Source organism: Delphinapterus leucas, chromosome 20 (assembly GCF_059928025.1).
Source record: "Delphinapterus leucas isolate spDelLeu-1000000601 "Yukka" chromosome 20, BTC_Dleu_Yukka2, whole genome shotgun sequence".
NCBI lineage: Eukaryota > Metazoa > Chordata > Mammalia > Artiodactyla > Monodontidae > Delphinapterus > Delphinapterus leucas.
The window spans coordinates 27,763,367-27,789,502 of NC_143148.1; the positions used below are offsets into that span (position 1 = coordinate 27,763,367).

General features: G+C 40.0%; 1 protein-coding gene across 9 annotated transcripts in view; it reads left to right on the forward strand.

Annotated features, from left to right (window-relative positions):
• Window positions 1-8,153: 8,153 nt before the first annotated feature.
• The window catches only part of CYLD (CYLD lysine 63 deubiquitinase), a 62,023-nt gene continuing 44,040 nt past the window's right edge, over window positions 8,154-26,136 (forward strand). The window contains exons 1-5 of one of the 9 annotated variants that reach the window (XM_089903030.1): window positions 8,154-8,246; window positions 8,883-8,963; window positions 14,582-15,233; window positions 16,598-16,900; window positions 19,073-19,178. In XM_089903030.1, the coding sequence (XP_089759156.1) occupies window positions 14,730-15,233; window positions 16,598-16,900; window positions 19,073-19,178 (913 nt within the window). In that variant the 5' untranslated portion in view covers window positions 8,154-8,246; window positions 8,883-8,963; window positions 14,582-14,729. The other 8 variants (XM_022555072.3, XM_089903029.1, XM_022555071.3 and 5 more) reach the window with 8 other exon arrangements.

Sequence of the window (26,136 nt, forward strand, 5' to 3'; positions counted from 1 at the left end):
CCTTGAATGGTTTCGTGTGTGTCTGGTTGGTTAAATGTTGTGACATCTCCCTGGGCCCTTGCCCAGGGAGAGCATGTGTGCGGGTTCTCTTTGTTTGTTCGTTTTAGTTTATTTATTGATGCATAGTTGATTTACAATGTTGTGTTAATTTCTGCTGTATAGCAAAATGATTCAGTTACATATATAGGTACATATTCTTTTGCATTACGGTTTATCACAGGATATTGAAATAGTTCCTTGTGCTGTACAGTAGGACCCTGTTGCTTATCCATTCTATAGATCTTATGTCTGCTCACCCCAGCCTCCCACTCCATCCCTGCCCCACCACCCCTCCCCCTTGGCAACCACAAGTCTCTATGTCTGTTTCTTTTCTCTCTTTTTTTTTTTTTTTGCAGTACGCGGGCCTCTCACTGTTGTGGCCTCTCCCGTTGCGGAGCACAGGCTCCGGACGCACAGGCTCAGCGGCCATGGCTCACGGGCCCAGCCGCTCCGCGGCTTGTGGGGTCCTCCCGGACCGGGGCACAGACCCACGTCCCCTGCATCGGCAGGCAGACTCTCAACCACTGTGCCACCAGGGAAGCCCTGTGAGTCTGTTTCTGTTTCATAGATAAGTTCATTTGTATCCTATTCTAGATTCCACATATAACTGATATCATATGGTATTTATCTTTCTTCACTTAGTATGATAATCCCTAGGTCCATCCATGTTGCTGCAGATGGCATTATTTCATTCTTTTTCATGGTTGAGTAATATTCCATTGCATATATTTGTATGTGTGCGTGTGTGTGTGTGTGTGTGTGTGTGTGTATATCTATATATATATATCTATATATATACTGTATCTTCTTTATCCATTCATCTGTTGATGGACATTTAGGTTGTTTCCATGTCTTAGCTATTATAAACAATGATGCTATGGACATAGGGGTGGGTTCTCTTTGTTGGTGGCATCAGGTTCTGTCTGACCATTCTTTCAAATAGAGAAGATCAGGAGGAAGATGGGGGGGGGCTGCTTTCTCAGAGGAGTAGACAGAGCAGCCTGTTTGCATGGCACCATCTTGCATTGCAAATTCATCTGAACAGAACAGACACCAGCCCTGTCATCAAGGCACTGGTGGGGAGGGCAGAGGGAGAGGCAGGCAGAAAACAAGTAAACTTGAAAATATATAAAATAAGGTCCACTGTGTCAAGTGCTAGGAAGGGAATAAAGTTTCAAGATAGAAGGAAACCTTTGGATTGGAGGCTGTTCAGAGACAGGTTCTGCGAGGAGGTGACAGGTGAGGTGACAGGCCCCCAGATGAGAAGGAACTGGCCATGCAAAGAGGGAGGGGGACCTGGGGGAGCATTCCAGTCACAGGGAACAAGCTTTACAAAGACCCTGTCATGGACAAGAGCTTGGTGGGTGTGGTAGGCTGAATAATCCACGCCCCACCTCAAATAGCCAGGTCCTGATCCCCGGAACCTGAAAACGTTGCTTTACATGGCAAAAGGGACTTAAAGATGTCATTAAGTTAAGGATCTTGAGATAGGGATATTATCCTAGATTATCTGGGTAGACCCTAAATGCAACCACAAGTGTCTTTATAAGAGAGAAGCGAAGGGAGACTTGACACAGAAGAAGAAGGCAAGGTGACCACTGAAGTAAGAGGCTATACTCCTGGCTTTGAAGGTGGAGGAAGGGGCCTCATGGGCCAAGGAATGCAGCTTGAGAAGCTGGAAAGGGCAAGGACACACATTTTCCCCTAGAACCTCTGAAGGGAGTGTAGTCCTGCAGCTACCTTTGTTCTAGCCCCATTTTGGACTTCTGGCCTCCGGGACTGTAAGAGAATTACTCTGTGTTGTTTTAAGGCACCAAGTTTGTGATAATTTGTTACAGCATCCAGGAAACTAATACAGTGTGTTTGAGGCAAGCTAAGGGGAGAGCCCACCACATGGGTCTGCAGAGGTAGGTAGGGCCAGTTCATGAAGGGACTAGTTGGCCGTGGGAAAGAATCATGGCAGGCCATTGGAGAGTTCTAAGCAGTGCAATGCAACCCATTTAAAGAAGATCTCTCTTGTTCTGGGGTGGAGAAGCGACTGGAATGCATAAAGGTAAAGGTGAGGAGAAGAGGAAGTAGACCATCTAGGAGCCATTGCAGGGGAGAGGCAGCTGGGCAGCATCAGGGGGTATCAGTGGAGGCGGAGAGAAAAGGATGGATTCCAGAGATATTCTAGAGGTCAATTCCCAAAGGTTTACAAATGGAATGGATGAGAGGGATGAGGGAAAGTGAAGACTCAAGATATCTGCTAGATTTTTGACTCGAGTAACTGGGGAGGAAACAAGTTTGGAAGCAGGAGAGACTTCTGTTTTGGATTTTCAAGTTTGAGGTATCTAAGTAGAAAGGTCAAATGGAGACGCCACGTTCTGGCGTGGGTCTGGAGCCTGTGGGAGAGGTCACCACCAGATATAACACCATGGGCAACCTCAGCATCAAAAGGGGAATGGGGTCCTTGGGCCTGGATGATATAACCCAGGGAGAGATTATGGAGAACAAAGAGCTCAAGAGGGCCCAGGTGGGACTACTCTGGTGGCGCAGTGGTTAAGAATCCGCCTGCCAAAGCAGGGGACACGGGTTCGAACCCTGGTCCGGGAGGATCCCACGTGCTGTGGAGCAGCTAAGCCCGTGCGCCACAACTACTGAGCCTGCGCTCTAGAGCCCGCGAGCCACAACTACTGAACCCGCGTGCCACAGCTACTGAAGCCCGCGCGCCTAGAGTCCGTATTCTGCAACAAAGAGAAGCCACCACACTGAGAAGCCTGTGCACTGCAACGAAGAGTAGCCCCTGCTTGCAACAACTAGAGAAAGCCCACGCGCAGCAACGAAGACCCAGCACAGCCAAAAATAAATAAATAGATTTATTTAAAAAAAAAATTTAAGAGGGCCCAGGTAAGGGTGGAACTGAGATCTTGACATGTGATTACTGTCAGAGCTCAGAGTGGATGTTTCCTACCTTGCGAAAGGCCAGTAGGCCCACCAAAGGCATTCTAGGTATCTGCTGGTAACTTGTGAATTAGGACTCTTAAAATTCTCCAACAGGGAGGTTACCTGAAAGATGTGTGCTGGTGGCCAGTGGCTTATCCGGGAGCAGGCAGATTCCAGATCTGTAGCTCAGAATATTTAATTCTTCCACACAGAAAAAAAAGGTATCAGAGCAGAAGAATTTTTAAAGAGCTTGAGACTTTAATTAGATTCACCATCATCTTAGAAGAAAAAAAAATGTCAATCTGAGTGTTTTTTTTTCCCAAAACCTAGAGTGCCAAACCCAGATGCTGAAATGAATACACCCCACGGAAATGTGGGAGGCGGAATCCCATTCCAAGCGGGCTGCGTTGAGACTGCATGCGGCATCATTTCATTATTGCACCAACACCTTCACGCCTCCTTTCCCGCTCGGGAGATTGGTGCAGCACACAGCGCTCAGGGCACACTCCCTGGCAAGGCCTTACGGGAGGGGACACAGGGCCTCGGGCCCTGGGTGGCAGGTTCCAGTGGGCAGCAAGGTCATGAACAACATCGAGGACTGGCCTGGGCAGTTGCCCTTGGAGAACTACATAGGGGGAGACTGCAGCTGTGCAGACTGGCAATCCAAGCTCTTTGGATTCCCCAAGATTTCCTTTTTTTTTTTTCTCTCTCTAAATGTAATCCCACCTATCATCACTTCCAGAAAAATCCACAAATCCAATCCCCTAAGTGCTACCCCTGCCCCGTCAATCACCTGAAAATCCTTCCTCTCAGGAAGGGCTGCATCTCTTCTTTATCTGGACCTTCTTTCTTGACATCTTCAGTTCCACATTCCCCTCCTCCCACCTGCTCTCTCCCACGCCCCAAGAAACAAGGGGCTCCTTTGGGGCCCACCCCTGCCTGATTACTGACTGGTCTCTCTGCTTTTGCCCTTGTCCCTCTGAGTGAGCCCATTAAAACATAAGTCAGATGAGCCAGGGCTCTGATTTAAACGCCTCAGGACTTCCCATCCGGTGCCGGGTAAAAGGCGGGGTCTGCTGCTGGCCTGGACCACCCCTGTGTTTTCTCTGGCCTCACCCTTGTCACTCACACCCGCATTCTCTGAACTCCAGCCACACGGGCTTCTTGGCTCTTCCTTGGCAACGCCAAGCACACCACTGCTTCCAGACCCTCGCACTTGCCTGTCTCCTCCCACTGGGACACTCTTCCCTAGACGCGGCATGCCTGGCTTCCTAGTTTCCTTCGGGTCTTTGTTCGCATGCTACCACATCAAGAGAGCCGTTCCCTGAACAATCTACCTAAAATAGCAGTCCCCAACCACCTCTTCGACCCTGCCCTGCTTAGTCCTCTCTTCTCAGCATGACCACCTGATGCACCCTTGTTTCTTCCTTCCCCTAGAATGTCAACTCCATGAGAACATGGGCTAAGCTCACTGCAGCATCCTCAGAATCTAGAACGGTGCCTGGCACATACTAGGTGCCCAAATATTTGTTGAATGAAGGGAGAATCCACCTACTTAAAAGGAGCAGAAATAGAAGTTTCTGCCCCTGGGGTAGATTCTGATAATGAGTCACTTTTTTCCGACACTGTTAGTGTCTCCTTCCTTAGGGAGGAAGGCTTCCTGGGCCATGGGATCATTCCTAATGTATCTACTGCTCAAAATGAGACTCTAGATGCAGCACAAAGATCCCAAGGGAGAGCACGAAACCCTTTTTCTCTCTGTGTGTGTTTTCTAAATCACACAGAAATCATTTGTCATTGATAACAGCAAATAGCTCAAACAGGAGAACATGGATTTATAGTTCAGTTGGATTAGTTTAAAGATGATTAAAATAATCTCTTTTATCTGATTAAAAAGAGCTTTTAGGTGACCGGAGTACAAGCCCTCAGACAGAATGTTCAGTTGTGTTTAGCATTTGCCCTCGCTAAAAGAGAAGCACATCCCCGAGATGGTGGGCTCTCGACTCAGCCATTGACTGAAACACCACACCGGTCTATCATGGAGAGAGCAGTGGTATGGTGTCCTTGTCTGTGGGGACGCCTGGTCCATTTAGCCTCGTGGTTTAGAGTTCATGAATGCACACGTTCCTAGGACTGGACCCACGGGAGGCTGGATGAAAAACTAGTAGTTGCCATTTACTGAGATGGGGGAGTGGAAGTGTGAAATATCAGGATATTTGGGTTGTGCAACAGGATGTAAAATTCACACTGAATTTGGCAAGGCTGGAAGTAGGGGTAGCCTGTGGCAGCGATCTGGGAAGCATGGGGCGGCATCTCATGAATAAACATGACCAGTGCTGCTGTGAAGGTTTTGCTGAGACCTGACTGGGTGTTACTCCAAGTCATAGGCCTCTACCAGGCAACCAGGAGGGTCCCAGCTCCTGGGGGAGAGAGCTCCATTCAGTTCACCGGCTTTTTGTTGGGGTCCTGCTATGTGCCATAAGAGAAGTATGCAAGGTAGTGCAGAATTACAGTTACTACCCTGCTTAACACCCTTTAGAGGGCTCTGACTGCTCTTGGGATATAGACCACCCCTTGGTCCTTGCTCATCAGGCCCTAGACAGGCCCTTCTGCGCCCACACTTTCTGTGCTCTGCCCCTTCCAGTTCCTCCAATATGTCGCGTAACATGTTCCCTTTGCCTGGGGTGCTCCCCTCACCCTGGCTGCCAGTCAACTTTCCTACCTCATCTTAAAGATGACTTCCTCAAATAGGCCTTCCCTGGGTACCCAGCCACCTTTGATGTGTGCTCAGAGCAGTTCTCCTTCTGGGGCTCCCTCTAACCGCCCCAGTTAAGTGATGGTGTAATTATTCGTTTAAGGTCTGCCTTCCTTGCCAAAGGACGAGGGTGGCATCTCTCTCATACGCTGCCGTGTTTCCTGCTGCTCGCACAGTAACAGAACCACCGGTCATGTGAAGCCAGGGCCAGGCTGAGTGGAAGAGGCTGCGGGGTGGTGGGTAGACAGAGGGGATCAATGGGGCCTGGAGCTGTCAGCAAAGACCCCGGGAAGTGGGTGGACTCTGGCTGAGCCTTAAATGAAGGAGGATTTGGAAGGCAGAGAGGATGGGCATTTCAGTTGGAGAATCCATTTAAACAGAGGTAGAAAGAGCCCTGGCTTGCAATTAGGAGAATCAGGGCCCCAGCTCATCTCCTGGGTGACTGTTGACAAGCTGTTTTCCCTCTCTGGACCTTAATCTCCCATCTGTAAAATGAAAGGCTAGCTTACTAAGGACTGTAAGTAATAGCACCATGACACCGTTTCCCATTTCATCCCCTGGCAGGCATCTCTCTTCCCTGTGAGCCTGAATACAGCTTGAGAATTGTTTTCAACACAATGTTCTAGGCGGTCATTACCAATTGATAGGAGATGGTAATTGAGATAAGCCCTGTTTATCCCGTCTGCCTTGGAAGAATATCTGTTGGATGAATTTGGGCCCTGACACTGATTCAGGGAACCTGTGACAGGAGGGCTGACCACCGCTGGTAGGGAAGAAAGCCCTCCTGAAGCCTAGGGCTCAGTGGCACCAAAGGACCCGAGGATGTTCTATGCCAGGGGTGGCAAATTCAAATGCCTTCAGGAGCCAGCGGATAATGTAAATGAGAGACGTGTTCCAGCAGGATAAAATAGGGAATGGTGAGGAGTGTGGCAAACTGGAGAAAGGGAGTGGGCTTGCCCTGTCTAAAAGGATTCAAAATCATTCTCCCTCATCCCACTTCTTCCTCCTCACTGTATGGGTCAAGCAAAAACAGTCCTCAGGCTGAATTTTTCTTCCCAACAGCCAGACTGTGACTTCAGAGTCCTATTGACTTTTTTTGGAGAACCTAGATCTAGAAGGGAACAGTGTTGCCTAAGGCCACACTTAGAGTTAGGCCTGTTGAGTCTCATTTTATTGCTTTCTCCTGCATTGTGATCATGAAGATGGCTAAGGATGGACTAAAGAGGGACAAGAATGGATTGAGGTTTTCAAAAGATGTCCATTTCATTCTGGGCTCTTATGGCAAAGGAGATGGGTGGCCTGTTTACCAGTAATGTTAATAATCACTCCTGTGACTTATTTTATGGACTCACTGGTTTAAATTCTCCAGATTTTCAGAAATGTCACTTTCCACTGAGGAAATTTTCCCTCTCATGGTTAAACACACACACACACACACACACACCACATCTTCCTTCCTCAGTATTAATCACCTTCTCCTATAATTGGTAGTTAAAATGTCAAAGGAGAAGGAATTAATTAACAGGAGTATCCGGTGCAGCAAGGCATGCTGCAAGGCTCTGGGACTGATTATAAAAAGCACTTCCTTAAATATTGTGAGCACTTTTGGGAATCAGAAATCTCCCTTCTAATTGAAAGATCCTTAACTACAACCCAAGTCCTGGCTGGTGGCCAGGGGTGTAGATCTGTGGGAGGCCTTGTGTGGAAATCCCTTCTCCATCACCCTAGGGAGACGTTCCTCCAAACTGGGATAGGTGGCAACGGAGGTTCAGAAACAGCAGGGGTCCCACACAGAATCTGAGGAAGAGGAAAAGACTTAACATTACTGAGCTCTTGCTGCGTGTCAGGACTTTACATACGATTTTTCACAACAATCCTGTAACACAGGCGATCCGATTATCTCCATTTTACAGATGGGGAAATTGAGGCTCAGAGCAATTGAGTTCCCCGTGTCACGCGGCTACTAATTGAAAGCGCAAAGGATTCAAACTTAGGTCTTATTCTAAAGCTTTGCTTTTTCGTGGAATCCTAAAATCCTATTCCTAGCTTGCGTCTGGGCTTCTCCCCACCCCAGCTCCGAACTCTCAGTCTACAGGAGTTTTGACAGCTAAGCCAAAAGCCAAGACCCGGGTGGAGCCGGGAGAAGCACAGCGCCCCGCCCCGGCTCTGTTGTTAGCCAATGGGGCCGTGGCACCCGCAATATTTCGTCCAATCAGCCAGAGACCCCGCCCCCCATATCTCCAGTTCTCCTCCCCTCCCCTTCGCTTTCCCTTTGGCTCGACCGAGCTTGACGGAGCGGAAAGTCCCTTCAGTCCGCTCCGGGCCGGCAGCCATTGGAGGAAGGTCTGTCACAGGACGGCCCAGTCAGAGCGTGCTTAGGAACGCAGCTCGGGCTGCGATTGGTTAGCGTCGGGATTGCCCCCGCCTACCCCTCTCCCTCCCTCTGTCCCTGGGCGGTTCGGAGGCGGGGCAGGTGGGGGCGGGCCCAGGTAGCAGGTTCGGCTGCACGGGGGCTAGCGCGTTGGAGGTAAATACTAGGGCGGCGGGTGTGGGGCGCCGGGGCCGACCCGGTAGGCGGGCTAGCGAGACTGGGGAAGGGGCGATGCCCCGCCGCCCGAGGTGAGTGAATGAGCTGGCGGCCGAGCGGGCGAGCGACTGGCGGCCCGGTCCCTCGGGCGCCCCTCCCCGGCCTCTGGGCGCCTCAAGCTACCGCGGCGGCCGTCGGGCCTCGGCGCCGGCCCGTTACTTGCCTCGGCCCTTAGCCGGCCGGGCCCGCGGGGTGCTGAGTCCGCTGACGTCAGCCTGGACTTACCCACTCCCCGGGGCTTCCCCACCGACACCTCAGCCCCCCCCCCCCGGCCTTCCTGAGAGGGCTCCCAAGTCGTGGGAGCGTGGTCACCACCGCCAGGACCCCGGGAGAAGAGAGGACTTGGGGGTGGGAGCAGCGCAGGAAACCGTCTGCCCCTTGGGCCCCCCATTTACAGATGGGGAAACTGAGGCACGGGCCGCTGGCTGGCTCCCGACAGCCCGGGTTGGCATCGAGAGCCCCGGGCTGTAATACTGTCACATCGGTGCCTTGGGTTTTGGAGTGTTTGTGACTCCTGTCCAGGAAGAGCAGTCGGGGTTCTGGCCTCGTTAATGGCGTGTTGTGTTTTTCTTTCAGTTTCTCCCTTTCCAGGGTGAGGATGGTTTTACACAACAACCCGGAGTTCTTTAGTTGAAAGGTGCGCTCTGTTGAAGCAAGGTATTCATTCTTTTCTTTCTTTTTTTCTTTATTGTCATATTAACGATCTCTGGGGAAATCGTGAAGTCTTTATGGAAGATGGTGTTCCTGAGTTTGGTTTTCAGCCGGCTCAACTGCCCAGTTATTCATTTACTTGGCATCTTTTCTATTCCACCCTATGGCATTTGCATGTTTTAGGATGGTTGTCACCTTCCAGCCACCAAGCTTTTCAGTCCCCATCATGCCTGACCCCTTCCTCTCCTCAGGTTCCCTGGAAAGTTGTATGCTTAGCTTAGCTTAGCTAAGGAGCATTCCCTGCTTGGCTTTTGATTTCGGGCTAATAGGGATCTTAATAAGATTGTTCCTTTTGCAGTCATTGGCTCCAGGAGAAAAATCCAGGCCTTGAGAGAGGGTGTTCATTCAAGCGTTGGTTTTCTGCGCACCCCCTCACGCCCCAAGTAGATTGAATGGTCTAAGAATTTAGCTTGCTAATTCCCTACTGAGTAGTGGGTGGATTTGAACTAGCACAATATTAGGTGAAAATGATTTGCCGGAAATTCTTGTTGAAGTTCATGTACTGTGAATGTTGATAACGCCTAGAACATTCTCTAATGTTCTGCTACAAAATTTTATAGTACTCTTTCGAAGAAGCCTTCCTTTGGAGGGTAACTTTAGTGAAGAGCTGATAAGACCAGGGCACTTGTTATATAAAACAACAGACATGCAGCAGGAATGATTTCTTGTGATCTGGCATGCCTAAACTGTGATTTTGTTCAAGGAAGTCTTTAACATAGAAGAAAGGAGTAAATTATCCTATTCATCAAACTTTTAGTATTTCATTCCTGATTTTCACACTGTGATCTTAAATTTGTCAAGGTATTTTCATTGGTTGCTTAGAATTTATAGGCATCAGACATGGTGTGAGAATCTAGGAACCCAGTTTCAAATGAACCTCAAAACAACTTTTTGTAATTGTGAAATATTCCTTATTTGTTTCCTCTTATGTGTGTAACAATGAAGTGATATAAAGACCATTCCTTCATTGAGCCAGAGAATTAGAATTAGCATTTATTCAGGGAATTAGGTAAAAACCTAATTACTCTCAACTCCTGAGTCTTTTCTCTTTTTCTTCTTTTAACCTAAAAGAAGCTTTTAATCACTTCAACGATTAGGATGAGGAAATGGAAGTTTGGCTTTCACTGTTATCACCTGAGTTAACCAAGTCATTCATTCATTTCTTATGTACTGATTGTCTAACATACTGTCAGGCTCTTGTTTGGGCAGTGGAAATATAAAGATGAAGGACTTAGAGAGTTTACAGTTTGGAAGTGCAGTGGCCAGGTTTAACTCCGGTGAGACAGGAGTGTTTCAGGTTCTTCAGAGGACGTGAATATGCGGATGTGGGAGCCAGACTTTCTTCCAAACCTCATAAAACCCACTTGTTTAGGTACTGAATAAGTGTGTACTTGGGTCACAAATTAATCTATGAGGAAAACGGACTCTTTTCTGGTCTGGTCTCTTTTCTGGAATCTCTGCTGTTTGGGAATATACAACCTTGTTCTTTTAATGGGAAATATTCTTTCTTAAAATGGTAATTATTCTAGCCATCTAGAAGCATTTGGAAAAAGTCCTGTGTATCTTCTTTTTTTTTGGGTATGCACACTGGCCTCCCTACCTGTTTGTCATTTATAATTATGGGCAATTTTTTAGTGTTGTAATGTTTATTCTGATATACATAGACCCCTGTGGTTTTTAGAACAAGTCACGATATCTCAGGAGATGCAAAATGTTACTGAATTACATCTGTTTTTGTTTTCTTTGGTGAAGTTCTTTGAACAATAACCTGATAACTTGAGAATCAAAATGACATTGTTTCTTCTAGATAAGTTAACCGTTGTCACATTCATGTAGCTAATGCTGTTCATCTGTACTATATATTATCTTTTAGAACTAATTTGGACCTTTAATATTTTCATACGAAACTTATTTCTCAGTCATCTTCTTTTCATTGCATTTGATAGGAAACTGATATTTGTGCCTTCCCACCCTCACTTGGTTTAATGACTTTATTGTAATACAGTTAAATTCTCCTTTACTCAGAATCCAGACCATCAGCAAGCTTAGATAACCAGATAATTTTCAAATCTATCTGACCCTGAATCTCATCTGAAGTGTTGTCAAAAGAAAGTCCTGTTGAGTATGGTTTTAGCGTTAAAAATATTATTGTATTCCAACTCTTTGATAATCTTCATTCAGTACTTATAGTATTTATCAGGATATTCATAATTACTCAGTTTTTCGGCCTGAAATAAGTATGATGGTATTTTAGATGAATCGTTTGTGATACATTTACACTCAAAGTGAAGTACAGTATATTGTTAGAGGCAATTTTTAAACAATTAGACCTGGAAGGTAATAAAAGAACACAAATGATGGCAGCCATCAACCTTAAATCTTCTGTATTTTTCAGTGTCTAACACTGTGCTGAGTCCATAAAAATACTAAACTAACAAACCTTGATTGATAAAGAACTCACTGACAATGCGATTTAAATCCTTCCCTGTGGTCTTGAGTCAGTTTTTACTGCTTGGGGTTCTTTAAGACTTAATTTTAGTGTTGTGCATATCCCAGTGAAAGAAGAATGTGGGCATCGTATTCATTTCTACAGGGAAGAAAGTCTGTATTAGCATATTCTGCTGTAATGCCAGTAAGTTGAGATATTAATGTTCATTAAATTTGTCTTATATACCTGTAATAGAGCCATAAAGTTCCCTGTTCAACTTTCTCTATCAGTTGCAATGAGGAGAATCAATTTTTAATATGATAATTCCAAACCTATTCTTTCTTCATGTATTCTTTTTCAAAGAGGAAAACCCACATCCTTTTTACTTTTTGGATAACGCTTTTTAAATATTTTATAACTTTTGCTTTGGCTGTTCTAGTTGTCTAACATGACCCATCCTGTTAATGAGTTAAGCTCACTCTGACTTGTGCTAATGCAAGTCAGAAAAAAGTTACTACTAGTTGTGTAGTTAACTTTAAAATACAGTTCTTATTAACTATTATTAAATTGCCCTCAACCTTTTTATAAACCAAAGTAGTTATATTTTACTGTGGACTGTCTCTTAAATGATTTGCAAAAAACCAATCTTGTAATCAAATTCATTTAAAATAGGGTGTCCTAATGCCTTCCATACAGTGATTTAGTTTTGTCTTGGTAATATTCCATTAGCACTGGTGGTTTTTATTTTAAATCATGACATGGATTGTTAAGCTAGAGCATCAACAGAGCAGAAGTTGTTGGCATATACTAATTATTAAGATTCAAGGAATTTCTTAATTTTAATATTTGAAGATATAATTTGTAGGAACTTAAAAGATATCTTTTCAAAATAGAATTGCCATACTTTAAAAACAATTTTTGGTCAAAAATATTTAAATATATTCTAAAGAGAACAAAACAACTTCACTTTTTTAGGAGTTGCTTTTTGACCGTCTCATCCTTCCGGGAGCAACCGAAATAATGTCTATGCAATAAAGCCTATGCACTTTACTCCTAAAAGACCCGTTCAGAATTTATGCATTCCTCTTTTTGTTATTGTTTTGTTTGTTTTTTTTAAAACACACAACCATATTTCATCACCTGGCTTCCCAGAACTCATTAGAAGCAATAAGTTGGAAAGCAGCAAGGCTGTAAAATAAGTCAAATGCATGTTGCAGGAAACCACAGAAAATGGCTGATGGCAGGGGAAAACCATAGACTGTAAATCTACAGAAGGCAGACGAAGAACTCAGAAAGCATGACGTAAAGCCTCATTACAAAGTAACGAACACGCTTGCATATTGAGGGTCACACATAATAATTTATATTCATGTTGATAATTCAGTGATCAAGATAAAAATGAGGCTATTTCCTTGTTGAAAAGTGCTGACATTTAAAAAGAATTTTAGTCAGCAAAAACAAATACTTCATTTGAGGACTTTTAAGGAATAGAGCCAAATTATGGTTTGGGTCGCCTTCCTAAGGGGTTTTGTTTATATGGGGTTTCCACAGGTGTCTTATATAAGTAGCAAACATAAATTGATCCTATTCCTGCTGAAGAGACAGTGCCCTCAAGTGGAATTAAGACAAACACATTATAAAAAAAAGAAAAGAAAAAAAAAGAGAACCACTTTATGCTGCTTGCCCTCACTAAATATTGTGCATATATTTGTTGTGTATATATTTCGATAATGTTGGCTTGAGGAGGTGCCAAGCCCTTTACCCTGTCGTGGGTGATCTTCATGTCTCATTCTGGCTTGTAGAGGGACAGACTTTTAAAACTTTACCATTATAGAGAACCTCACTATCTACCAGTGCGTTCTAAAAGAAATGTTATTCCGTGTGTAGATTTGCCAGATCACACATTTAATCATTAAGTTAAATGGTTAAACTTAAAATTTGGCTCTTAAGTTTTAGGAGTATTTATTTTTTAATTCCAAGAATAAAATAGATAAATATGATAGTGCTATCACCTGCTGCTTTACCCAGAATAATGGAAATGGATATGGCTACCTCAGAGAAGGATGGAATAAATACCATAATCAGAAACCAAATAGCCACATGCATGTGACAGAGAATACCTAAGAACTATTGTTTTCAGTAAGATAATTAATTAACATAATGAATTAAAGTCTTTACTTGAATTGATGAAATTGTGTAGTTTTAAACCCGTGATTCAAGTAGGGTTGAGAAGGCTATTTTAATTGCAAAAGATTAGCATTCTTGTAAAAATTTTTAATGAAAAATTGAAACTGGAAAAGAAATAATCCTTCATGTATTCCTTTCTAGTATACATAGTTAAACTTGTGGTATAAAAACATTTTATATTTGATGCTGTACTGCAATTATATTTCTTCCTTATGTAGTCCAAGTTTTGATGGCTATAAAATTGATTTTTAAGATATATTTAATATTAAGCAGATTTATAATATCTGATATTTATGATTGAGAGAAATTAAATGATAGCTATGATTAATACTATTAACATTTGCCTAAGGACAAAATGTTCAAGATTAAGGAAATGAAACTGAGTTAGATAAAATGTTCCATTATTAAACTGTGGTACACAGATAAATGAGTTGTGGTTGAAGTTTCAGAATGTGATTTTATGGTATTTTTATTGATAAAAATGTTCAATATAATAATTGTGATGGGTAACTTTTTACTTAAACTACCTGTACAGATATATATATAAATAGCCTTTTTGATTTGTGCGTGTTGCCCAAATATAGCAGCTTATCCATTTAAGTTAGGCAGGATCTATTAAAACTTCTACTTCTGAAAGTTTGAAAATGTCAGAATATGTATATAAGGTTATCTTTTACTAGAATTTGAATTCATAAATTTCAGTGCCTTGCAAACAAACATTATTGTATTGTCTTTGGAGATAATTTACAATTGAATCTCCTTAATTAAATATGTGAGATTACAGTAGAAACAAGTAATATAGTATATCTTTTAACCTTTTAAGATATTTTTGGAAGTATGTCATTAGTGTGTGTTTTTACTAGTCCAATGAAGAATTTTAAAAGTCTTTGACCATAATTTTAGCTCACGGTAGAGTGAAATGTAAAGTTTCTTTTTGCTTGTCCTCCAGGCGTTTTGATTTGCTGTCTTTTTACAGCATGGACACCAGATTGCTAAAAACATGCTTTGGGACTGCCAGTGAATTTATCTTTTGCAGTTTTACTACACACTTAGTAGTTCCCTTTTTTTTGAGTTAATGTTTTGGAGTTAATATCACAATGAGTTCGGGCTTATGGAGCCAAGAAAAAGTTACTTCACCCTACTGGGAAGAGCGGATTTTTTATTTGCTTCTTCAAGAATGCAGTGTTACAGACAAACAAACACAAAAACTCCTTAAAGTACCAAAGGGGAGTATAGGACAGTATATCCAAGACCGTTCTGTGGGGCATTCAAGGATTCCTTCTACAAAAGGCAAGAAAAATCAGATTGGATTAAAAATTTTAGAGCAACCACATGCAGTTCTGTTTGTTGATGAAAAGGATGTTGTAGAAATAAATGAAAAATTCACAGAGTTACTTTTGGCAATTACCAATTGTGAAGAGAGGTTCAGCCTGTTTAAAAACAGAAACAGACTAAGTAAAGGCCTCCAAATAGATGTGGGCTGCCCTGTGAAAGTCCAGCTGAGATCTGGGGAAGAAAAATTTCCTGGAGTTGTACGCTTCAGAGGACCCTTATTAGCAGAGAGGACAGTATCGGGAATATTCTTTGGAGTAGAATTACTGGTAAGTTTGATAAGCCATTTTAGTGGGCTGTGTGTATGTGTGTCTGTGTCTGTGTGTGCACACGTGTTTTTTCCCCTTTTAAATACAAAATAAGTTTTCCCAGAAATCTTCTGTAATTTTTAATATTCATAATCCTTAGGATTTACTTTCTAATGGTAAATTGAGATGCTGCATTGAAAACTTTTAAAAACTACCTACTATAGTAGGAAATGCAAGTAGATGATGTAATTATTGAAGACTTTCATATCTTAGAAATTTTAACATTGAATGTTAAAAATGAACTCTATCGATTGTAAACGAATTCTTTACTTAAAATTGTTACTTACCCTGTGATATTATCATCTGTAGGTTTCTCACTTTTTCTTAAAGTGCACTATTAAGTAGTGAATTTTGGTCATATAAGTTGCAGCAGTTTCGACTTGCTTATAGTTGTCCCTGACAATGTACGTGAAAATCATCTTGGAATTTGTTTCTACTGAAAAGAGAACCAAGAACTCTGTGATAATGTTTCCAAAATTAATATTAATTCTCAAGAACTTAAATGTCAGTTATATTTTGACATTCTTGCAAGTAGAATTTCATGCCTTGTTTGCTTTTTGTTTTTGTTTTTGTTTTTGTTTTTGCGGTACGTGGGCCTCTCACTGCCATGGCCTCTCCCGCCGCGGAGCACAGGCTCTGGACGCGCAGGCTCAGCGGCCATGGCTCACAGGCCCAGCCGCTCCGCGGCATGCGGGATCCTACCGGACCGGGGCACGAGCCCGTGTCCCCTGCATCAGCAGGCGGACTCTCAACCACTGCGCCACCAGGGAAGCCCTTGTTTGCTTTTTGATTTAATTTTTTAAAGCAGCAATTGTAAAACAATTGGAGATTTGAATCCTAACTATGCCATTTGCTAGCTGGGTTACCAGGTTATTTAAGCAAGCCACTTCTCTAAATCTGCTTCCTCATCTGTAAAATAGTAATATTATACAGAGCTTGCAGTGTTTTTGTGATATATTGATTCAGGATTTAGCACAGTGGCTGGCATACAGTAAGCGCTCAATAAATGGAGCTAGCATTACTGTCATATTAAAGTTTTCTTTTTATGACAAAATTTTTGTTAAAATCCCAATGTAGAATCTAGCCCAGGCTCTCTCACAGTAATGATTTGAAATGATCAAGTAATTTTATTTCAGCATCAGATACAGTTTCTTCCTTATTTTTTAAGCACCCTAAATTCAATATCAACTTCTAATATATTTCTTATATGTGTCATTTAGAATTTGTTCAGTGATTTCTCTGAAGTCCCCAGAGTGGATCTTTTTCCTTAGGGATCATCTTTCTCTATCAGTCAATCGTTTTTTTTTCTCTCATTTAAAAACTAGGAAGAAGGTCGTGGCCAAGGTTTCACTGATGGGATATATCAAGGGAAACAGCTTTTTCAGTGCGATGAAGATTGTGGAGTATTTGTTGCGTTGGACAAGCTAGAACTCATAGAAGATGATGACACTGGATTGGAAAGTGATTATGCAGGTCCAGTGGACACAATGCAAGTTGAACTTCCCCCTCTGGAAATAAACTCCAGAGTTTCTTTGAAGCTTGGAGAAACTATAGAATCTGGAACAGTTATATTCTGTGATGTTTTGCCAGGCAAAGAAAGCTTAGGATATTTTGTAGGTGTGGACATGGTAAGAAACTTTTGAATTATGTTATCTTTATGAATATATCTATTAGCTTTATGACCAATTTAGGTACAAATTAAACACTTTGAATATCTAAAATGGACTAATTTGTAGTAATTTAAAGAACACTTTATAATTTGTCTTTGGTAGAGGCACATTGATAGGGGACAGGAGTCTAACTGTAGATTTACACTTACTCGTTTTTCCAGCTTGAATAAACTGGAATAATGTTTTCAGTCTTTAAATTTGCTCTATAATAGCTGACCAATAAACAGAAAAAAACCCCACTGAAATATATTGCATGATGTCTTATTTTTCTTTACTTTGAAAAGGGTTTTTTTTTTCTGTAATCTGTTTCTCTTTTTGTAATATTTTGCTGAATTTAATTGGCTGATCTGATTTTAATGAGTAGTGTGTAAAAGTCATTCCTGGAAAATATCAATACCTGAATAGAGGAAAGGCACATTGCTTTAGAGGAAAAGACAATTAAGAGTGTCTTCTTAGGATATAATTCACTCAAAAGAGGTTTTTTTTTTTACTGTGATAAAATATATGTGACATAAAATTTACCAATTTAACCACCTTAAAGTGACACTGAGTACATTCACATTTTTGTGCACCCATCACCCCTATTCATCTCCAGCCCAAAATGAAACTCTGTACCTATTAAACAATAACTCCCTATTACTCACTCCTTTCAGCCAGTATTCTACTGGTAACCAGAATTCTTTCTGTCTCTGTGAATTTGCTTATTCTAGGTGCTTCATTAAGTGGAATCATACAATATTTGTCCTTTTGTTTGTGTCACTTATTTTTAATGTTACCTTACAATCATATTTGTTAATTATGGTTACATCCCAATATGGCAAATTGGACGATACCTGTGAGATTAAGAGAAGGAGAAAAAGTCTTGAGAACATTTTTCTCATAGATTGAAAACATGGACAGGAATTTGTTAGGTATAATGAAGGAAATTTGTACGAAATTATTAAATACTAGAAAGAGTTGGGAGAGGATGTGAGTAATAGACTTGTACTCACGGTGTTTTTCGTGATTATTTTTATCAATTCAGGTACACTTTTTAGTAGGATATGAATGTTCTAGCATAAGTTTCTCTTACGCTGTGCTTGTAAATTCTGGGAAATTCTATTTGATATCCATTAGTTAGACAAACGTTACTATGTTGTTTAGACAAACACTTACTGAACATTTACCATGTGAGAAGTTAGAGCCAGTGTAAAACATGTGGGTCCCTCGGGATAGCTAGAAATAAAGCACATCTTTAAACCATTATTCTTTAAATATTCAGAACTTGTTTAGAGAAGAGGTTGTGGGCTGAGTGGAGGGAAGGTTGGAGAAAGAGGGCCACTGGTCATTGGGGTTAGTTTCCTCTTGCTTTAGGTCATTTGGGCCTTAAACTTGGCAAAAGCCATTTAGGCCTGTCGCTCCTTAGATGGCAGTCTAGGGAGCATCTTGTTTACTTGGGGCAGGCTGCCTAGTGATTGCACCGCCAGCTTCCCCCCCTGCCTCTGTCTGTCTTCCAGTTGGTTTGTGCAAGCATTCATTCCAAACCCCTCTAGTGCACTCCTTGAAAGGAAAGTTCTGGCAAATGCAATAGTGTTCATCTCCTATTTCTGATGACGTTTCGCATGCTGTCCATATTGGTGCTCAGGGCAGTTGTCTCACTGGGCCATCTCTTAATCTAGCTCCATGAACAGCACTTGTACAGTGCTGTTCATGGAGTACATTTTTATAATTAATATAAAAATCTCCATTTTGGAGGGAATTCTTGCATACCCATAAAATGACAAAAGAACTGTTAAAAAAAATAGACTTTCTGTCTACAGAAAGGCACACAGGAATTCAAATCGAATATTTAAGTGCTCAGGGAATGTGAAGTGACTAGAGCAAGCTAGGGTTAATTAGGGGCAGATTTCTGGCTGAAACAGTGTATGATTAATACATCTACCTATGTAGATGGATTGTTATTATATAGATAAGTATTGTCCAGTGAAATATGACAAATGCTTTTGATCCCTTGCTCATCCATGGGTTTACTATGGCTTGATTGTTCTTGGATCTCATTTTTTGGAGGATCTTTTTATGGAAAATACAGACTTTCATATTTATGTTTTGTTGAGGAGGGTTTTAAAGTTTATTCTATTATTTAATTTCTAGGATAATCCTATTGGCAACTGGGATGGAAGATTTGATGGAGTACAGCTTTGTAGTTTTGCAAGTGTTGAAAGTACAATTCTCTTGCATATCAATGATATCATCCCAGGTATGTTTTCTTTGTGTTTTACATATTATGAAGGCAGAGCTTCTAAGACATATTTAGTTATGAGGATGTAAATATAAGGTTCAAGATGCATTTTTGGAACTTGACTTTTATATTATGGAATTGTTATTACATAGAATATCCTTCCTTACCCCCAAATAAAAACAATATTTAAAGATTTGCATTTCTAAAAGTATGTGAGTGTGGGGTAGCATTTATCCATTATTGTTCACTTTTTCATTACGTTTCCCTTCTAAGTGGGTGAAAAAAAAACCCTTCCTGATAATTGCAAGGGTCAGAAAATGTAATAAACTGCTTCCTGTTTGAGTGAGAGCCTGGTTTAAACTAGAAGCCTTTAAGCAGAAGTTGGTCATTTAATATAATCTAATATACTGTGGAGAGGATTCTTGCTGGATGCCCTACGATATCCCTTCCAGTTTTGAGAATGGCGTAATTGATCAGGCTTCATGACTGTAGTCAGAAACAGATCACTCAACTTTTACATCTTAAAAATAATCTTAAGCAGCCTATTATTTTACCCTAAACAAGTAGCACCTAATGGCTGCTGTCAACTAATTGATAAATTCCTATTGATAGCAGCATCAACATCACCTTCTCCCTGCTCCTAGTAGAATTCCAATTATCAGCTAGTCTGTCGGTAGCCATGGGACTAACAGAGGCAATCAGAGGTGGTGATTCTTATTGAGCATTGAAAGTCTGCATTCAGTAGCCACAAATTATGCATCTCTTAATTAGATTGGACATTAATTCTTAATTAGTTTCTATATTCTTGACAAACTTATAAGGTAGGTCTTAATTATCCCCATTTTGCTGATAAAGAACTGAGGATTAGATAGAGATAAGACGGACTAGGATCAAGTAACATCCTAGTTGATTCTGGTAGAGCCAAAATTCAAATCCAGACTTGTCTGATTATAAAGCTCTGACCTTTTCAGTACCTCCTCACCCCAAATCCTGTGTGTGTACTTAGGATATGAAGCCGTGCATAGAAGAACATGATTCTCAGCCTCACATGTATACTTGGGAATATTGTTTCCATGGAGATGTATTTTGTCTTTAATTCTTTAAAAGCTGAATTTTACTATAGCAAAGATCACAAATGAACAAAATGTTTTTTTTGCTTCCAGTGTTATTTCATTATTGTTGATTTTGACACATAACACTTTTGAGATCCCCAAAACTCAAAAGGTCATTTCAGGTCCTCAGTTTCTTGTTTTGTAAAAATGAAGGGGCTAATACTAGGTGATCCTTGGGATTCCTTCTAGCCTGCCCTCTTTGTCCTTCCTGTTTCCCTGTTGGCTTGGCAAGTAATAAATGCTTGTTTTGCTGAGTTAGGAAATGCTTTCTATGTTAGCTTTTAGCCTTACAGCAAGAGTACATTAATTTAGTTGGAGGTATGGGATTCAAATGATAGCCTTATGTTGATTTTGCTTTGTAAACTCTGACATACTTGGTTTTCCTTGACTTCTTTAAAATCAGTTTTTAATTTCTTACACATTGGATTCTTAGCTGTTTCTTTGCTTCCCTTTGGAAACAAATGGTTTACATTCAGTGGAAAGTATACACGTGCTTTATATTTTACCTAGTAATATTTAATTTACCTTTTCATGACTGCTTATGGAAAAACACAATTTGTGATCTTATAAATCAAAATACTTTTTAATGTTACAATAAATGCCTATTGTTTAAAAAGCAGTTTTGTAAAAGGTTGTTCCTTCATCAAATATTATTAAAGCCTTACTTAGGCTTCTTTTAGGTGTTGAGGATATAGTAGGAAGCAAAACAGGTAAAAGGTCTTCCCACATGGAGGTTTTATGCTAGTGAGTGAAGACAGACAATAAAGAAGACATATGGTCAATTAGATGGTGATTGCATGGAGAATGACAAGGCAAGGTGGAAGGGGAGTGCTGGGTTGTGAGGGGTGGGATTTTTCTACTTTATCTAGGATAGTCCTAGTGAGTCTCTCTAATGTGACATTTGAGCTCTTGACATGAAGGAGATTTGAGGGCTTGGCCAGCTTGAGGAATAGCAAGGGGTTCATTGTGGCTTGAATGAGGGAGAGTGATAGGAGAGGTAGTGGAGCTGGACCAGGCAGGGCCAAGTGGGCTGGTGTATGGATTCTTGGCTTTACTCTGAGGGAGATGGGGAGCTCAGGTGGGTTTTGAGTGAAGGACAACTTAACCCTAACTTACATTTTTAAATGATCGCTTTGGCTGCGTGTTAGAAGGCAAAAACGGAAATCAGGAGGAGGACTGTTGCAATTATCCATATGAGAGATAGAGGATGGTGGCTTGGATTGAGGTGGTATATTGGGGTGGTATATAATATATTGTTTAGCCTGTTTTTAAGCTTAGTATAAACAGAGTCACAGTGATTGTATTCTTTAATGCTTGCATCATTTACTTAAAGTGTATTTTGAGAGTCTTTCCTGTAGATGATGGTATTAGTAGTCTGTTCACCCTCACTGCTTCATAGTATATTTCATTGTGTGAATACTTCGTGATTTAATAACCCATTCTAATGTGAATGGATGTTTGGGTTTTGCGTATTTCCGTATCCTCTTCACCACCTGGTACTGATTAATATTTTTGCCAATCTGATGCCTTTGGGAAATGGTATCTCAAGGTGGTTTTAATTTGTAGTTTCCTGATTACAAGTAGGGTTGAATAACTTTTCATATGTTTATGGAACATTTGTGTCTTCTATTAAATACCTGTTTGTGTCTTTGCTCAGTTTTCTGTTGATTTGTTTGTCTATTTATTGATTTATGAGTTCTCTATTTTAAACTTTTAATAAAATATTTTTTCAACATTTTATTATGAAATTTCAAACATATGGAAAAGTTGAAAGAATTTTATACTGAGCATCCCTATTCCTATGACCTAGAGTCTACACTTAATATTTTTGTACTTGCTTTATCATCTATTTATCCATCCCTCTATCCATGCACTGATCCACCATTTTTTTAATGCATTTCAAAATAAGTTACAGACATCAGTACACTTCCTCCTAAATACTTCAGCGTGCATATAATTAGCTAGAGATAAGTATTTAGGGTTTTTTTTCCTTTTGAGATAAAAGACATACATGTAATGAAATATACATTGTATCATTTGAGTTTTGACCAGTACAAATACCCTTGAGTTTAGTAACTATCAAGTTACTAAAATAATTTTTAATAAGAAATGCATTCACATAGCTCAAGTCAAAATAATGAAACAGTATAGGAGGGTATCTTGTTTCCATTCTTATCCCCTCTGCTCCAGTTGCCCCCTCACTCCTCTCCTTGCCTCCCTCCCGTTAGTAACTATTTTTTTTAGTTTCTTGTATATCTTTCCAGAGTTTCTTTACACAATATAAATACATAGTCTTTCTTCCCTTTTTAGGCATGAAGCTTAGTATTTACGCTGTTCTGAACGTGCTTTATTCTCTTCACTCTGTATCTTGGAGCTCTTTGTATATCTGAATAGAGAGGTTCTTCTCATTATTTACAGTGTTTATTTTTCCATTGTATTGTGGTTCCATAATTTATTGATTCATATTGATGGATATTTGGATTGTTTCTAATTTTTTACTATTACAAACAATGCTGCATAGCCTTGTACATATATATTTTCCACATGTGCTTAACTTATCTATAGGATAAATTCCCAGAAGTGGGATTGTTTGGTGAAAAGCTGCATACATTTGTATTGTTCTAGATACTGCTAAACTGCTTTCAGTAGTGGATATAACAATTTATTTCCTACCAGCAGACTGGGAAGGTGATTTTTTATTTTTTTATTGAAGTATAGTTGATTTACAGTGTTGTGTTTCTGGTGTACAGCAAGGTGATTCAGTTTTACATATATATATATATATATATATATATATATATATATATATATGTGTGTGTGTGTTTGTGTATGTGTACACACACTCAAATTCTTTTCCATTATGGTTTATTACAGGATACTGAATATAGTTCCCTGTGCTATACAGTAGGACCTTGTTGTTTATCTATTTTATATAGTAGTTTGTTTCTGCTAATCCCAAACTCCTAATTTACCCCTTCCCCACCCCCTTTCCCCTTTGGTAACCATACGTTTGTTTTCTATATCTTGTGAGTCTGTTTCTGTTTTGCAAATAAATTCATTTGTATAATATTTTAGATTCTACAAATAAGTGATATCATATGATATTTGTCTTTGTCTGAGACCTAGAGATTATCATACTAAGTGGCTTACTTCACTTAGTATGATAATCTCTAGGTCCACCTGTGTTGCTGCAAATGGCATTATTTCATTCTTTTTTATGGCTGAATAATATTCCATTGTATACATATACTGCATCTCCTTTATCCTTTCATCTGTCGATGGGCATTTGGGGTGCTTCCATGTCCTGGCTATTGTAAATAGTGCTGCTGTGAACATTGGAGTGCATGTGTCTTTTTGAATTAGAGTTTTCTTCAGATATATGCTTAGGAGTGGTATTGCTGGATCATATGGTAGCACTATTTTTAGTTTTTTTTAAAAAATATTTATTTATTTATTTGGTTGCACCAGGTCTTAGTTGTGGGAGGCAGCATGTGGGCTCCTTAGTTGTGGCATGCGAACTCTTAGTTGCGGCATGCATGTGGGATCTAGTTCCCTGACCAGGGATCGAACCCGGGCCCCCTGCATTGGGAGCGTGGAGACTTATCCACTGCAGTGCCAGGGAAGTCCCTCTATTTTTAGTTTTTTAAGGAACCTCCACACTGTTTTCCATAGTGGCTGCGACAGTTTACATTCTCACCAACAGCATAGGAGGGTTTCATAAGGGGGATTTTTTTATAGCCTTGTCATAGATTTTTTTTCCAATCTGATAGGTGAAGGATATATTTCAGTATAGTTTTAATTTGCATGTCTGTGATGAATGTGGTTGAGCATCCTTTTGTATGATTAAGAGAAATTTGTATTTCTCTTTCTGTGGACTGTTTATACATATTTATTGTCTATTTTTAAAAGTTGGATTATTGTTTTTTTTTCTTACCAATTTCTTCTTTATGTGTTAGGGTTGTAAACTCTTTTGTGATATGAGATGCAAATGTTCCTGTTTCATTTGTCCCTAACCCTCATTTGTCATTAGTGTTTTTAATTGTTTGCTTATCTGATTGTCCTCATTTTTAAACATTGTGATAAAATATATGTAATAAGATTTACCATTTTAACCATTTTTAAGTGTACAGTCAATGGCATTAAGTATATTTACAATGATGTGCAACCATCACTGCCGTTTCCAGACCTTTTTCATAATCTCAAACAGAAACTCTATACCTATTTAGAAATAGCTCCTCATTTCTCTCTTCCCTCAGCCCCTGGTAACTTCTGTTCTCTACTTTCTGTCTTTATAAGTTTGCCTATTCTAGATACCTCATGTAAGTGGAAGCCATACAATATTTGTCCTTTGTATATAGCTTATTTCACTTAGTTTAATGTCTTTTGACTTTGCTTTAGGTGATTTTTGTCATGCAGGATTTAAAATTTTTACATAGCTGAATTTATCAAATTTGTTAGAGGCTTCTGGATTTTGTCATTCCAAGGTTATAAAGGAATTTCTCCATGTTTTCTTCTAGTACTCTTGTGGTTTTATTTTTTACATTTATTTCTTTGATCCATTTTTATTTTATATGGTGTATGATGTGAAATATGGATCTAATTTAGTTTCCACCCCCCTGCCCAGATAGTTACCCACTTGTCCCAACACCATTTATTAAAAAGTCCATCTTTTTCTTCCTCCTTTGAGATGCCACTTTCATCATACTGAACTCCCACATATACTTCAGTTATTTCTGGACTTTCTATTCTGTCTGTTCATGCTTAAGCACCACATTGTTTTTAATGATTCTTTATAATATGTTTTAATAAGAGCCCTAGTCCTGTCTCATTGCTCTTCTGAGTTTTCCTGTTATTCTATATTGTCTTCTAAAAGTTTAATAGTTTTGCTTTTCACATTTAAGTGTATAATACACCTAGATTTTATTTTGTGTAGGATATGAGGTACATATACCCAATTTTCTCTACCATGCTTGCTGGGTATAAATCAAGTTTTAACTTATGTATATATGGATCTCTTTCTGTGCTCTACTCTTTTTCTACATTAAGACCTCTAGGCCTTTATCATCATAGCTTTAGCAGAAGTCTTACAGCTGTAAGAGTACATTTCCCTTCTTGTTCTCTTTTTTTTTATAACTAAAAAGGTTTATTAAAATTAATAACCAAGTGTTTTAATTGACATCAGAAGAGCAAAACAATAAACCCTGAGCTTGTTCTTTTTCTTAATGAGTGTCTTGGCTGTGATTGGCCTTTGATTCTTCACTGTAAATTTAACAGTCAGCTTCTCAAATACTATGAGAGTTCTGTTGGGATTTTGATTGGAATTGCAGTTAAGCTGTGGAATAATTTGAGGAAAATTGACATTTCTATTATATTGAAACTTCTAATACATGAACAATGTACAGCCTTTCATTTGTTTAATCTCTTTTTAGTAAAATTTTATAATTTTCTCCATTTCTTGCATGTATTCTGATACATTATAAAGTAAAACATATTTTCTAATAGTTTTTTGGTGATAAGTAGAAATATAGTCTACTTATAAAAACAGTTGTATTGAGATCTAATTCACATACCATATAATTCACTAGTTTAAGCCATACAATTCAGTGTCTTGTAGTGTATTTACAGATATGTATAGTTATCACAACAGTCAATTGGAGAACATTTTCATCAACTCAAAAAGGAACCCTGTACCTTTTAGCTATAACTCCATTATTCCTTCATCCTCCTCAGTCCTAGGCAACCATCAGTCTACTTTCTGTCTCTGTATGTTTGCCTATTGTAGACATTTCATATAAATAGAATAATATAATCTGTGCTCTTTTGTGACTGACTTCTTTCACTTAGCATAATGTTTTCAAGGTTCA